The 15,445-nt window shown below is 40.7% G+C and overlaps 1 protein-coding gene across 1 annotated transcript in view; it reads left to right on the top strand.

The window, feature by feature from the left end:
- Positions 1-2,961: 2,961 nt before the first annotated feature.
- The window catches only part of LOC117435014 (tetratricopeptide repeat protein 17-like), a gene marked incomplete in the record, with an annotated part of 44,199 nt that continues 31,715 nt past the window's right edge, over positions 2,962-15,445 (top strand). The window contains 8 exon segments of the mRNA XM_059002942.1: positions 2,962-3,257; positions 3,385-3,599; positions 4,688-4,777; positions 7,434-7,603; positions 9,817-9,928; positions 11,332-11,463; positions 14,130-14,239; positions 14,927-15,074. Coding sequence (XP_058858925.1) covers positions 3,432-3,599; positions 4,688-4,777; positions 7,434-7,603; positions 9,817-9,928; positions 11,332-11,463; positions 14,130-14,239; positions 14,927-15,074 — 930 coding nt within the window.

Below are 15,445 nucleotides of genomic sequence, written 5' to 3'. Positions count from 1 at the left end.
ATTTTAAAATATTTTGAAATATTTAGATACCTGTAAATAAACCGTTTTGAGGATATCTTCAATTTGAGCTATCTAAAAATGAAATATGAGATATGTGAAGTTGATTTACATATATCTTTAAATAATGTTTTGCTAGCATGGTACGCCAAACTAGCGATGAGCTATGCTTGTGGAAATCGCAATACAAATGAGTCAATGATATGACGCTGGTTCTGGAAAGATTGAGTAAACCAATCCGTGTACCTCAAGACACTCTCGCGATGATAAGTCACATTTGAAAAGATTGAATAAACCCTTTGAATTGAAGTTTGATGATGAGGAGTTATCAGGTTACAAAACAGTACTGTATCAGTTGCGAATGAATCGCTAGCGGTGCCAGAAATGTGTTATTTTAAGTGAAGTTCATGTTCCTTTAGGTGGAGCATTTACAATAGTGCCCACACTATATAAAACATTTGAAATTACCATGGGACAATACGTTCTTCATACAAGAATGACACACTATAGACACTTTTGGTGACGTCATAATACTTAATTGAAATAAGTCATTTGCATTGCTCCAAACTTGTGTATTTTTTCAGACATTTGTCTATGCAGTATAAAAATGATCAATTATGGTGGGACAAGATGCTCCTCATTGATAAAACAGGCTTCATTAAAAACAGTATGCAGTAATCTCTAAAGGGAAATACTGTAGATTTATTATTTTTCTTAATCCCCACAAATTATAAAATTCAGGGATGAGTAACATAACCCCCACCCCAAAGTCTGTTACCCATAACCCCCTACAATATTAGGCAAAACTACTTAAAAAGTGGTAAGAATGACACAAGTTTATATTTAGTTCCACAATTGTGCCCCAAAGGATGCATACATGAACTGCAATGTAGATTTCCACGTGCTGCAGGTTCTATGGTTTGCAGGGATACCAAACATGTATATTTAGTATACTGGGTTCTTACCTGTCACACCACCCAAAAGCCATTGACACCCCTAAAAGGATATTTCTATGCAGTACCGGAGGTTATTCAAGCCGCTTGTGTTGTAAGTGATGGGGAGATTAACTGGGGGACGGGCCAGATAGATATAATGTATTTTATTTCCAATATTCAAGCTTTGGCAACAACCTGGGTTTGAGGGGCACTTCAGGCAACAGTAGCGGCTGTCTTTACGAATGCCTTTCTTTGCACACACTCTGCATCTTTTTGGGCCCCTTCTTTTCCTGCTTTTTCAGTTCTGGGACACTTGCTTCTTTCCAATTGTGGGCAAGGGCATGTGGTCTCTTTGCTGCTGTAGGAACTGGGCAGTATACCTATGGTCACCATGACCAACAGGTATACTGCCCAGGTGAGGAAAAGCTGGCAATACTGCATAGGGGTGAAGCCAGCAGTATCCACCTTTGGACCTGGAGTACTAATAAAGCGTGGTATGTCAGGCTGTACGTTATTGGGGGGGGGGGGGTTATTGTACACTGGCACATAATCCCTTGACCTCCTGGGGCGTGCAGGCTGTTCCTCAGACTCACTGTCTGGAGTTCTAACAGGCTCTTCCATGGAAAATCACTGCCCGAGTCAGGTAGAATTAGACTGTCGGTTTCCATCATCCACCTTGGCACCGCCTCTGTACGCAACATTTTGCGTGACATTTAATTTACAGTAGTTACTGCAATATATAGCAATCAGTGAAATAAATTTCACACATTAGCAAAATATATATATAATAATAATAAAAATGTATGGGAAAAAAATGTACAGTCGCAAATTTATCTGACAGCTACAAAAATTCTGAAAATAGGATAGTGTTGGCAGTTATAACAATTATTTCATAAATACAAAAATAGTTGTGGGAATTCAATGCAGTTGTAAATGTATCTACCAGTTACAAAAATTCTATAATGAACTGTGACCGTGTTGACAAATATATAACAATTACTTCACAAAAAAAAAAAAAGATAAATGTATTAGAATTCTTAAAAAGAACTCTGACCTCTGAACGCTCAAAAAGAGCTCTACAAAATACATAAATGTATTCAGATTTATTTATTGAACAATCAATTATTTTTTCAAAAAGTAATTTAATTCCTTCAGTGTTGTAGCAATCTGCTCGTCAGATTCATCTCACACCACGACACAGAGAGTGATGAAAGATTAGCTGTAATTTCCAGACAGCAACTGAATTCCAGACACAACAAAAAGGAGAAATCGTATAGCCAGTTTCTACAGATGGAATGTTTGGTACACCATTCACATACTAGTATTTCGAAAGACACTAAAACCCTCCCACACACGTCCCAAATTTTGGAAGCGATTGGTCACTCACAGCTTGCAAGGCAATGCCACATCGCGTTCGGTACTTATACAACTACAGGGTGCCCTACATTATATAGGACACCCTGCAGCAAACAATAGCGATCGATTAGTTCTGAAAATAACTTCAAAATAAGATCAAGTTTGCAAAATATAGCTGTTCGGGTCTGCTAAATGTTGTACACGTCACAATTTGCTCTGATCAAATTAAATACAGACTTTAGTTGCTGACCTGACTTCCTGGATTTCAAACGTAACAACACGAAGAAATCCTATAGGTTAGTTTAGGCATCAATCATTTTGAGAGACTAACACTGTGCCACTGCCATATAGCTCGGGTATACTGTACAAAATAAGGCAGCCTGCAGCAACCCACGATTGTTTAATTCTGAAAATAATTGTTGAAAATAAAATCGAGTTTTGCCAAAATACCTCATTGGATCACCTAAATGTTTTAACCATCATGTTTGCTCAGATCAAAGCACGATCCGCAATATATTAATACAGACTTTAGTTTGCTGACTCGACTTCCTGAATTCCAGACTATAGGCTAATTTAGACGTCAATCCTCCACTATTTAAATGACGTGACCGATACACCATTCCCATATTTCTAGAGATGAAACCCTCCCACACACTCAGTAATTGTTTGAAACGATCTATTACTCACAGCCGGCGACATGAGCTGGTTAATTTGCTCCACATGGCACCTATACGCTTCCGTAGTTATTGACCCCACAGCTCAAATATATAGTATTTCAAGAATGTAAAACTAAACCCGTGATACAGTGGACTGTTATTCCAAGATGCGTTTAGCATGATTTGTATTTTCAGTGCTGCTGTTTTTTGTTCAGTCAGACGCATGCGCTTATTCGCGCATTGGCCCATTAACAATTGTTTTTAAATGCTTTCATTCAACTCTCCCGGACATATGCACCCGTACATACAGCAGGTACAGTACCAACATGGCGTAATGTAATGTAACGTAATGTCTACTCTAGCGTAAGTTGTATTTCTATACCCGTTGCCCATAGTACCAACATGGCGTTTTTATCCTTCACCCCCCCCTTCCTTTTCAGGTGTAAGCTTCCGTTTCCTGTTGCTAGTTTCCTCTTGGAGAGGGAAGATGGCGAATTACAGGAGACGGGATTTTGAGCCCATGTTTTGCTTCAGATTCCCGGGCAGAGTCAGTGGACTTGGAGGGGCGCTGATCTTTCTGAGCTGTGTCCTTGTGGAGCCCAGCGCAGCCACCACACACTGGGTAGTGACCGAGGATGGCAAGATCCAGCAGCAGGTAGGGAGCTGTGTGAATCAGAGCAGGGCAGGGTCAGCGGCCGGAGATTTGCGGTTGTTGGGCTGTCATTGAAATGCCACCAGAGAAAGTGTATCCCGGACCCTGTATGAGAAGCTGTCGGTGCAACGGCACAACAAAGCCGAAGCAAGAGTTTTCATCGGGAATGTATTGAGCTGAGAATACTACTGGTTTGAATGTTGTGTTGTTGCTAAGAGGTACCAAGTGTCATGACTGATAGATAGTACAGGGAGTGAGAAAGCTCAGAAGGAGGAAATGTGGTCTGTTGACAGGAGGTGTGCGGGTGTGTGTACACTCCCTGCACCGAAGCGTTTGCAGATATGGATTTGTACCAAATATCACTTTTCACTAACTAGGCAAGCAAGTGGTCATCTCCATTGCAGTTTGTTTACCTGCTGTACAGGTTATCAGTTAACTACTGCTTGAACACTAGTATTATAGTCATTGTTTTAAATCTCTTAAATGCAACTTGTGACTTACACGATAAAGGAATTATTTAAAATACATGTTTTAGTATTTGTAGTATACATTATTACACAGAAATGTACATTTGAATATATTCATTACAGTGGTAACTGTGGTACACTAATAAAAAGGATGCAAACACAGGAGGGTAGATTGTGCAGCCCCCCCCCCCCCCCCCTGACAGCCAAAATTATCGTTAAAAGATGATAGAGCCATCTGTCTGACAAATAACCGACATCTGACAACGTTTCATAAATATATAAATACATAAATATATGGAAAGTATGTTTAATTACAAAGACAAGAAAAATGCATTTTGGCTGAACTCATTTAGAAAAAAATCAATTTTCAAAGGCTTATCCAAGAAAAATATCAAACAAATATGATAATTGGAGTGCTAACAGAGAAAAGAACAGTTGAATTTCATCTGGGGGCTTGGATTTAGTTTGTCCCCTAAAAAATACGTTTCCAATGTTAACTCCCCAAACATGAGTACATTGCCATAATAACAATGTTGTGTCCCCCTTTTGGACCCAGTATCTGGCTCTCAGATGTTCTGCCTGGCTCTGCTCTTCTCTGATTGCCTTTGCTTTTCTGATTTGCAGGTGGATTCTCCCCTTAACTTGAAACATCCCCACGACCTGGTGATTTTCATGCGACAAGAGACCAGAGTGAGCTACCTCAAGGAGCTGGAGGTACCTTCATACAGTATCATAGGAACTAAGCATTGCTAGACCAGTGCTCTGCATCCATCATCACAAGCCAGGGTGCTTGGAGATGGAACAACACACGCTCAACACACAAATATATGCTCTAGATTTTGCCTAAAGCTTACCATCATAGTGTCAGTGTACAAACACACACACACACACATACACTAAAACTTACTTCAGATGAGCAGGAACGATATCTGATTGGGAAAGCACAAGAGACTGAGCTTTTGAGAGTATGTGGGTTTAAGCTGCAGTGATCAGTTCAGTGAAGGCACATGCCCAGCCTGACATTGTGACATTGTGTTGCTGGTTTTCGCCATGTTAAAAAAAATGCTGGTAGTTTGTTTACTGTACTATATTGCTGTGTTGTTATGGTAACCGGTGTTACCGGACTGTTAAATGATTTAATCAATATGCTTCTTTAGAGCGATGTTTCTGCGCATGCACCAACGAACGGGACTGTGCTCAGAAAATAGCATTTTTCATAACTACGTATTGTCATAATTTGCTTATGTTGCCGTTTTCTTCAAAAGGCCTTGGGCTAATGTAAAATCTTCAAGTTTTATGCATTTCTTTAACATGGCGAAAACCAGCAACATTTCGTACGCCTGCATTGACTGTCCATAGAATTTTTTTGCCTAACTCTATACCGCAATGCTTTGCGTGCAGTGAGACGGAAGTCTCCATTGAAAATCAGCGGAGTCGAGTATCTTATTAAATAGAATATCTTTTGAAACGTCCTTCTAAATATTATTGGCTGAAGCAGTTTTGAGTGAGGCTGGATTTTTGTTGATTAAAATATTAGTGTGTGCTCCCATTGGCTCGAAAGGTTGCAGTGTTTTTGGCACAGTGCAAGATTGACAGTTGGAAGTTTGTCTGGTTGTTGGGAAGTTTGTATGGTTGATTGGAAATGTGCAGGTCCGTACAGTCTTTCGTATTAATGAATTGACAAATTAATTAATGAATTATTAGATGAATTAACAAATACGTTTATGAATTACTGTATGAATTGACAAATTGACCAATTCACGAATTGACAAACAAATTGACAAATTCACGAATTAACAAACGAATTGCCAAACTAACGGCCGGGTAGTTTGGGCACAAATGGCGCTCCATATAAACCTTTATTTTGGCCCTTTTGTTTATTAAATGTGTACTTTAGTGCTTAAACTGCAGCTTCCTTACCTCGGAGTCTCTTTCTTGCCACTTCCCACTTCCGACGCCATATGCAGCAGGGCCGCAGCAAGAAGGAGACTCTGAGGCAAGGAAGCTGCAGTTTAAGAGCTAAAGCACACATTTAATAAACAAAACAGGACAGGACACAAACAAAAGGGCGCAAGGGCCAAAATAAAGGTTTAACAAAACACAAGGTCAGACTTGGCATTCGCCTCCATCCATGCATGCATGCATGCATGCATGCAAGACAGAACACCAAAAACTCACCTACTCCTCCCAGACAGAGGGTTTCTGGCTGTTTTTATGCAGATGGCCACTCCCCAGTTAGCACCAATTCGCATTAAATGGAGAGTGGCCACACCAGTGATTGTTGGCAGAGACATTAACCCCGTCCCTGCCACATACAACTCCAGGTATTTTGATACTGCAAGAATTCTTTTCTTCTGCCATTGTTTACTGAAGGCGAGCAAGGGAAGCTTTTCCTCATTGGTCAGTTCCCTAGTTGCCGTGCGACAGAATCACAAAAATAGACACCAATTATTATTTTTTTTTTCACATTGCTTCAGTGCTGCCCATCACATCACAGGCAGTGTGAACGGCTCGTATAAAAAATACATGTTTAATTTTTTTTGTCGTGGTGCGGTGTGTCGTACGACACGTTCGCTTATCGCATCACGCCGGTTTGCAGAGGCCTTAACACTTCTAGGCAAAGTCCTAAAAAATACATAGTTCACAAATTTGGCAGAACCATATCATAAGATGATTAGCCTCAAAGTCAAGTCCTGAGCCCAACCACAGTAGATTTCAGCAGCAAAGGGCATTTATGCAGACATGGGGAGATGCATAGATACGTTTGACACCTGTTTCTTCCCAGTCTTGGTAAGTACATCCTTTAGCATCAAGTTATTGAGAGTTGCAGTCTGGGTATATAAGATGGTACCTGTATGTATGTCACACTTACGTTTTTGGATGTATGTCATGAGGAGGCACATTTTTAAAATAGAAGGCTCTGATTTTGTTTTCATAACCATGACAGTTTTAGTCACTTGAATTTGGGTTATAGAACACCCTGCAGTGTTTACAAGAACCACATTACCAATCACTGTGCCTTGTCTGTATCGCAGTGTTATATTCCTTTTAAAATATTTAATCCAAATATTTAATATAAATCAACTGGGAAATACCTTTCTCAACATTTACTCGGGAGACTCATTTCAATCAAAGCACCAGCATTGTTGCAGGAGGGAGCATGAACTGGATACACTGCGTGCTGATTTACCAATGATGTGTGAATAAAAATATCAAAACAGGATTATGTTGAAAAATATATTGCTGTGATATGGACAACACGGGATACAGCAAAGGTAAAGTATTGTGTGTCTCATGAACTCGGCAGGGGGTTCTGGAACACTGAATAACAGTGCTGACTGCCTGCCTCCTGTCCTGTTCTCTGCTGTAGAAGCAACTGGTGGCACAGAAGATCCATATTGAGGATAATGAGGACCGGGACACAGGATTGGAGCAGAGGCACTACAAAGAGGACCTGGACTGCATCAAAGCCAAGGTTCCTCTGGGAGACCTAGACCTCTACGATGGAACCTACATCTCACTAGAGAGCAAAGACATCAGGTACCAGCAGGGGGCAGCACCTTCAAAGTCATATTGGCTACAACCAAAATAAACTCCACTGAATGTGTTAGCATTCACAGCTGTAGAGCCCCATGTAGTTTGTGTAGGTTTCAGAAAATGGTTACTCTGTGACCCAATGCGGATAGCTGTCGTTATGCTTAACAAACACCATCTGGGTAAAAATTCACTTTGTTTTACTTTCTGCACTCATAACCTTCTACTGCTGCAAATAGTAGCCAGAGTGTATCCGGATGGCTTCCAGTTACAAAGCGTGTGCTCCCTTATATCCCCTTATAAAAGTTTACGACAGTAATCTAGCAGTTTTCCTATGCTTTCCAATGGTTATGCTCTGCATCAGCCGTAGTTTACCATGGTGTGCCATGTTTTTTAAGATACTTTCCATAGGGTTGGGACAATATTGAAAATCTCTGAAATAACTGTGGGATAAAAAATGCGATAATTGCAATTATCGCGGTGTTTGCTCATTTAGATTCCGCTGTTTATACAAATATATAAAATACAGCAGTCACTCGCTAAACCAAGGACAAGTTACCTGGAATAATGAAGTGTCCACTTTAAATAATAAATACATTTTAAAAAACGCATACACATTTATACTGCTCAGTTTATTTTAAATGTATTTCCATTTTCGCTATAATGACTTAGATTCTGGTATAGTAAGCAAACTTTTAAATTTGCAGATTACACAAAAATAGGAGGAGTGGCAAACACCGTTACAGTATCAAAGGTCATTCAAAATTATCTAGACAGCATTCAGAACTGGGCAGACACATGGCAAATTACATTTAATATAGAAAAGTGTAAATTCAGAACAGAAAATAGGAGGCACCTTTTTACACAGAGAATTGTGAGGGTCTGGAACCAACTCCCCAGTAATGTTGTTGAAGCTGACACCCAGGGATCCTTCAAGAAGCTGCTTGATGAGATTCTGGGATCAATAAGCTACTAACAACCAAACGAGCAAGATGGGCCGAATGGCCTCCTCTCATTTGTAACCTTTTTATGTTCTTATGTAAAACACATAGCCTACCTGCTATTTTAAAATAGTCCACAATTGTTTTCTGATAGTAACATATTTTGCACATAGTGTACCTCCATTTTCTCCAAGAATACTGAAATAGGTACTGAACTTTTTTTTCTTTTTTGTGAAGCTGTTTTGAACGAGAGTGCTCACTGCTGTTTTCAATTCAAATGTGCTTTATTGGCATGACTATATTACAACAAGTATTGCCAAAGCAATTTATAACAATATAACAATTAACTGGCATATGTATATTATGAACTAAACATTATTAAACATTACTAAAGCATTTCCCTGTCTCTTTATCCTTCACCTTACCTCTCTAACCTTTCACCCTCCCTTTTGCTCACCGCCTTTTCTCAACAAAGTCTTGCAAAAGCCTCACACCCACTGGGTCATCGTTAAGGCGGAAGTGGTGGCTGCTCCAATACACTACAAGACGTACTAATTAAATATTACTAGAACAGATGGAATACTCGGAATTACTTGTGGAATACTTAAACTAAAATAGCATACAAAATTCAGTTGTCATTAAAAATCATCATAATAATTTAAATATCGTACATTTCTGATGATTCAGTAATTATTTTTATAATGCAATTTTTTTATTGTGACTGTTCGATATGATATTACCGAGTTATCGTAGATCGTCCCAACCCTACTTCACCATACCTCTGGGCTTTACAATGCTTACCTATGCTTTACCATCCATCACTCAGCTTTATTACACTTTGCTATGCTTTTACTTTATGGAAAACGTTCATAAGGGTCCACACAACTAGGAAATGCAAACAAACTGGAGTGAAAGCAGGGCCTGTGTGTTGAGAAGCACACAGAAGAGAACTGGAAGAATGTACTAAACAGACACTGAAGAATGTTGTTTTAGTGAAAGATTGAAATGGTTGTGGGACACTGCTCTAAGTGTTTCTCTAGTGTGTAGCAGGCAGCTTTATTCACAAGCTCTAGTCCAGGAGTTACTGTCCTCTTACATTTTTCAGATGTTTGCAATCATCTGAGTGGCTCTTATTGTGGTTGCTCAGATGCTGTGGTTTTCTTAAGTTGCCTGCCACAGGTGCATGGAACTAGAGGATGGAAGTAAGATCCTGCACTGTTTGCTCTAGATAGTAAGATACCCTTTTATTGAGAGCTGCTTCTCCTTTTCTCCCTGCAGCCCAGAAGACCATGTGGACCACAAATCCCCTCTGCCCCTGAACCTGGAGAAACCTGACTGTACCAACGTGCTGGAGCTGCCCTACAGTATCCACGCCTTCCAGCACCTGCGGGTGAGTGCAGGGCAAAGTAACACATGGGCGCACGCACCCCAAGGATCAAACACTTCTTGTATGAATCGTTTCATGATTTGTATCATTATATGCAGGTTTGTACTGGGATACGCTGCGTATTCCTTATAGTCCTCCAAATAAGCACAACTGGGATTTGTAGTTGCTGCTGCATGTATGATGTCATGCCTGCATATTGTGAGTGTTGTTTTAAGCCCCGAGTACTCTCTGTATACAACACGCAGGGTTGTTTCAGACAATCCTGTATAATGCAGCAACACCACAAAACCAGCTCAACCATGAGCACTGTCCTCAGCCACACATTTATACCGAGAAACGTCTAAATAATAAACGCAACCTTTCAAACACATCATTGAGCCCAGCTGTAGCCTGTACCTGTGCTGGACCAGCTGCCACTGAGCTCCCAGCATCTAGACTACTGCAACTCCCTCCTGGCTGGCCTCCCTGCGTCCACCACCCGTCCGCTCCAGCTCATCCAGAACTCCGCTGCTCACCTGGTGTTCTCTCTGCCTCGCTTCTCCCACGCAAGTCCACTGCTCCGCTCACTCCACTGGCTCCCGATCACCGCTCGCATCCAGTTCAAGACTCTTGTACTAGCCTACAGATGCCTTGACCAGACTGCACCCAGCTACCTCCAGACCCTCATCTCTCCCTACACCCCCACTCGACCTCTCCGCTCCTCCTGCACTAGAAGACTGGTTCTACCTCCTTTACGCTCCCCTGCCTCCAGAGCCTGCTCCTTCTCCACCCTTGCCCCGCAGTGGTGGAATGACCTTCCTACAGATGTCAGGACTTCCCAGGCCCTGACCACCTTCCGGCGCCTCCTCAAGACTCACCTCTTCAAAGAGCACCTGTAGAACTCCTCTTTTTTTTCCCTCTGGACACTTATCACTTGTCCTTAAATGCCCTTTACTTGCTCTTATCTGCGCCCTATTTTACTGCATTAAATCCTGTACTTTAGATTACTGTAATCTGTCAAGTGTTATTTAATCTGTAGTATTTTGTATTTAATTATATCCTGATCTAACTATCACTGACACTTATCTGCTCTGTTATTGAATCGTATTTTGTCATACTTGTACTTGCTAGAACCAAAGTCATTGTATTTATCTTGCTCTTAATTGTATTATTACTTGTACTGTGATTCTTGAAATGTATTTTTGTTTTTACGACTGTAAGTCGCCCAGGATAAGGGCGTCTGCTAAGAAATAAATAATAATAATAATAATAATTGGAGGAATAGGACATTCATATCCAGAGTGTTACATATGGAAAGAACCGAGCAGCGGGTAGCCTTTGGAGTGATTTCACTGACTCAGGTTATATGTGTGTAAAGATTCTGAATATGTTTCAATAGTTCTCTCTCCATCTCCCTCCCCTCCCAGGGTGTACAGGAGAGAGTGAACCTGACCACCCCACTTCTGTCTCAGGAGGACTCCATCTTCAACTGCATGTCCCAGAGGGTGGGGAGGAGTTTGGAGGAGATGGGCCATCGCATCCACGAGGCCCTGCACCTGGTGAGACGCCTTCACTGCTGCAGAGAGAGCTGTCTGAAGTGCTGTTTTAAGGAGTGCTGTGTTTTAAAGTGGTTGTAGATAACTAAATAACTCCATAAATCATACTTGTTTTGCACTTCATTTGGCTGCATGAGTCTCTAACGTGCAGTTTTGGAAGAAACAAACTTGTATTTTAAATGTAAAACATGATGTCTGGAACTTGCTGTCTGGAAATCTGTTTCTGGGACAATGCTGGACACTGACTGAAGTCATGTGAGTCAATGGGGAAAGCAGCTGGTTGGTTAAGGACAGTTTCACCCTCCAGGAAGTGCAACACTATCTGAAAGCATGGCTTGCAAACAGAGGTTTCATTAACAGTGTATTACCAGATATCAAGTTAAAATAATAATACCTGTTAACTAGGACACATTTCTTTAGAACCACTTCTAAAAACAGCCCTTAAAGTGATTGTAGCTGACGCACATTCATTTTTTTTTTTTTTTTTTGAAATTGAGCACTTCCATTTGTTATATAGCTTTTGGATATCCAGTTTTGAAAGAAACGCGTATTACAGTAAACTTAATTTTTATTTTAAAACACTAGATGGTACTACACTTGATTAAATAAATCTCTGTTTGCAAGCCATACATTTAGAATGGCTTGCATTTCCCGGGTCATTTCACCTGGAGGGTGAAATTGTCCACACCGCTTTAGGGACGTCTACCCTGTCATTAACCAATCAGCTGCTTCCCCTATTGAGTGACATGCTTTCAGCCAGTAAGGTGCTTTGACCTAGAAGACACTGCAGAGGTGAAATGATCCAGGGAGTACACATGCAAACAGAAAACACAAGGTTAAGGCATAGAAATTTAGAGCTTCCTTTAACCTAAAGTAGCACCAGATATCATGTTTTTAAAATGAAAATACCTATATATATACATGGCCATCTCCAAATTGGTAATCACTTAATTAATTTGGAGATGGCCACATTACGCACTCGTTTAGCTGGAAGTAGAATTTTGACACCATCCACACTGCAAAAAATAATAATAATCACTTTCTTTAAACAAACAAAACAATACATTTAAGTCATAATACACAACTAATACAGGGTCCGGCGTACTCTGTCACACAAACATAGAGCCTGTATCTTTTTGTCTGACAGGTGAGAAGTAAGGCCCTTACACACCAGACGCGATGCGACAAAGCAACTCGAGAAAATCAATAGCGTCGCTTTGCCGCAGCGACACAAATTCCAATGCGAGCCATGAAAAAAAAATAGACCTGGTCCTGTTTTTGTGAATTCCTCACACGACAACTACATAACTGAGCAATCAGAGAACAGCTTCATGTCATGTGGTTTGAAATCAAGCCCTGTTTCACTTTCACTGAAAATGGAGGAGAAGATCATACTTGCAGTATCTTATTTCCCTGACTTTTTTGACAAGAGTCAAAGCAATTATAAAAACACAGAAGCCAGTCGATTACAGTGTATACAAAATATGACTGGATTACCTGCTTAAGCCAAGATTTACTAATCACGGTTTAAATGTGTGGTGCAATGTAACTGTGATTAAAACATAACCGCAGAACAACTAACCCTAGTTTAACACTAAACTGAGTTTTATTTAAGCCACGTTGGTGCATTCGACCCTCGGTACACTAGAGCTGCCATTTTGAAAAGAGTTTTGAAGCAGACTTTAAAGTTACAAGTGTTAAAAGTTGTCAGGATGTTAACAATGAAAAGAAAAATGACAGGTATGTTATTTAAACAGTTGTAGCAACACCTATGGACGTGTAACGCTATATTTTTCGGAACCCCGCTACTTACTCTTAAGATTTTGTGGCAAAAACGTCTAGGCAATAGATTAGTAAGAATGTTAAAAAGGGTGGGTCTGAACCACTATAATTATAGTTTGGCTTGTGCTGGATACATCTATTGAGATTTAAATCCATTTTTAGGGTCCTTATTAAAAAAATGGGGACCCAGTTGTGTGCTAACTGTGTGTGTCCGTCCGTCTGTCTCACACTGGTGAACATGGTATCTGCCTTGGTTTTGCACCAGTCTTAACCAAGCTTGTATCACACACTCCCAGCCTCCCTCCGATAGACATTTCGGGTTGCATTTGGCTTTCAGGTACTGTGTGGTAATTATGCAGTATCAGGACAGTTTGTAAGTGTGGGCACTGGCTCAAGTATAGGGGTGTATCGATGATACTTTCTTTACATGATATATTGTGTCATAAGAGGTACTATATGTGGTGTTTGTATCGTGATTCAAGACCAGTAGCGAAATGTAGTTCATGGAGTGGTTATTGAGTGAAGATGTTATGAATACATGCTGTCCCTATCCCTTTAAAGTTTGTCTTTTGACTAAATGGTCCATCATTAAATGATCATTTGATACTGTCATGCTTCATACAGGAGCATCACATATATCATGATGCACATCATTGCGTGACCTGCACATTGTGATATGTAGAGTAACACTTCTCAAAAGGGGCCTTGGGGTTCGAATAGTTTCATCACACTGTGCAACCCTTTATCCAGTCTTCAGGGCCTGTTCCCAACCCACTGAAAGCTGTTATAATAGGGGGTGAAATGTATCTATGTGGTCTAGGGAGGCTTGGGTCAAAGCTGGGCTAGTTTTAGAGATGCTCTGTAACCACTGTGCTGACCCCACACAGAACTCTTCCTCCTGGGTGCTGTATAACATGGCTGCCTTCTACTGGAGGATGAAGAACGAGCCGCAGCAGGTGGTGGAGTGTGCCGTGAGGGCGCTGCACTTCTCTCCCAGGTATGCTGCTGCAGGAGGGACAATGCAATACAGAGTAACTACTCGGGTCAGATCCAGATTCAAACTACTTCTGACATGATCAAGCTGTAATATTTGGAAATGTGAAACTTGTACTGGAAATGAAGCAGCCACCATAAGGATTTCATAATAATCCGGTACATCATGTCCTGTTTGTGTGTGTAGAATGCATCGAACTATGCTGCATGTTCTAAACATTTTTTTTTTTAGTGTTTGCAGAGAGCAATCCTTTTGTGTGTGTGTGTGTGTGTGTTTTATTGCATTTTGTTTATATGGAGTCTGTTATTTTTGAGTATTTAATCTCGCTTTGTGGCCCTCTTGCCCAAACTGTGCGAGATAAAGCACATGACTTATTAACTTGTAGTGCAACATTACAGATCAACAAATAATACTGTTGCTTTCTGGCATCTATTCACTTCCTGTCCTGTAGGTCACATAGTCTGATTGCTGCTAGACTATTGGACAAACATTGCCAGAAATCACAGGAAGTGAACAGATACTTGTAAGGAATTTAATTGTATACCTTTATCTTTGAATGAACTGCATACCCTGAATTAAAAAAAAAAAACAGCAACAGGAATTTATCTGCAGTTAGACATCAGGCTATGCTGAGTAAAACCCTATAATCAGAAGTAGGGAGTACTGTATGCCCTCTGTCTCCACCTACAGGCAGCACAAGGACATTGCTCTTGTCAACATGGCCAATGTGCTGCATCGTGCTCACTTCTCTGCTGACGCTGCCATACTGGTCCACACAGCTCTTGACATCACCTCAGACCTGTTGACGAGCCACTACACACTGGGGAACATCTATGCAGTGAGTACACTGCCCAATGCGCACCACAGGGGAAAGACCGCTCCATAAATCAACATGGTTGAGCTGAAAGTAGTACATCTGGAATATGAGACTGTTATTTTACTTTCAAAAGTGTGTTTTTCTTCCTTTTTTGATGTCATCTAGAATTAATGGACACGCAATAGTACTGATTGAAAAGTTTTTCATTGAACTTAAGTTTATTGTTGTATTTCTAAGTGTTTCTTCCATTGAGATCTGTATTGATTTGAAGCAGCTTCAGGAATTGCACAGTCAGAAGAGGGTCTGTTTGGGATGAGATAACCCATTGAAAAGAGCTGCAGCTGGGGGCTGCTGGTCCACCATCTGGTTTTATTATAAAAAATGACACCTGT

The sequence above is a fragment of the Acipenser ruthenus genome, chromosome 28, assembly GCF_902713425.1.
Source record: "Acipenser ruthenus chromosome 28, fAciRut3.2 maternal haplotype, whole genome shotgun sequence".
In the NCBI taxonomy this organism is placed as follows: domain Eukaryota; kingdom Metazoa; phylum Chordata; class Actinopteri; order Acipenseriformes; family Acipenseridae; genus Acipenser; species Acipenser ruthenus.
The sequence above is the reverse complement of the archived record's forward strand: the minus strand, read 5'-3'. Positions and strand labels throughout refer to the sequence as shown.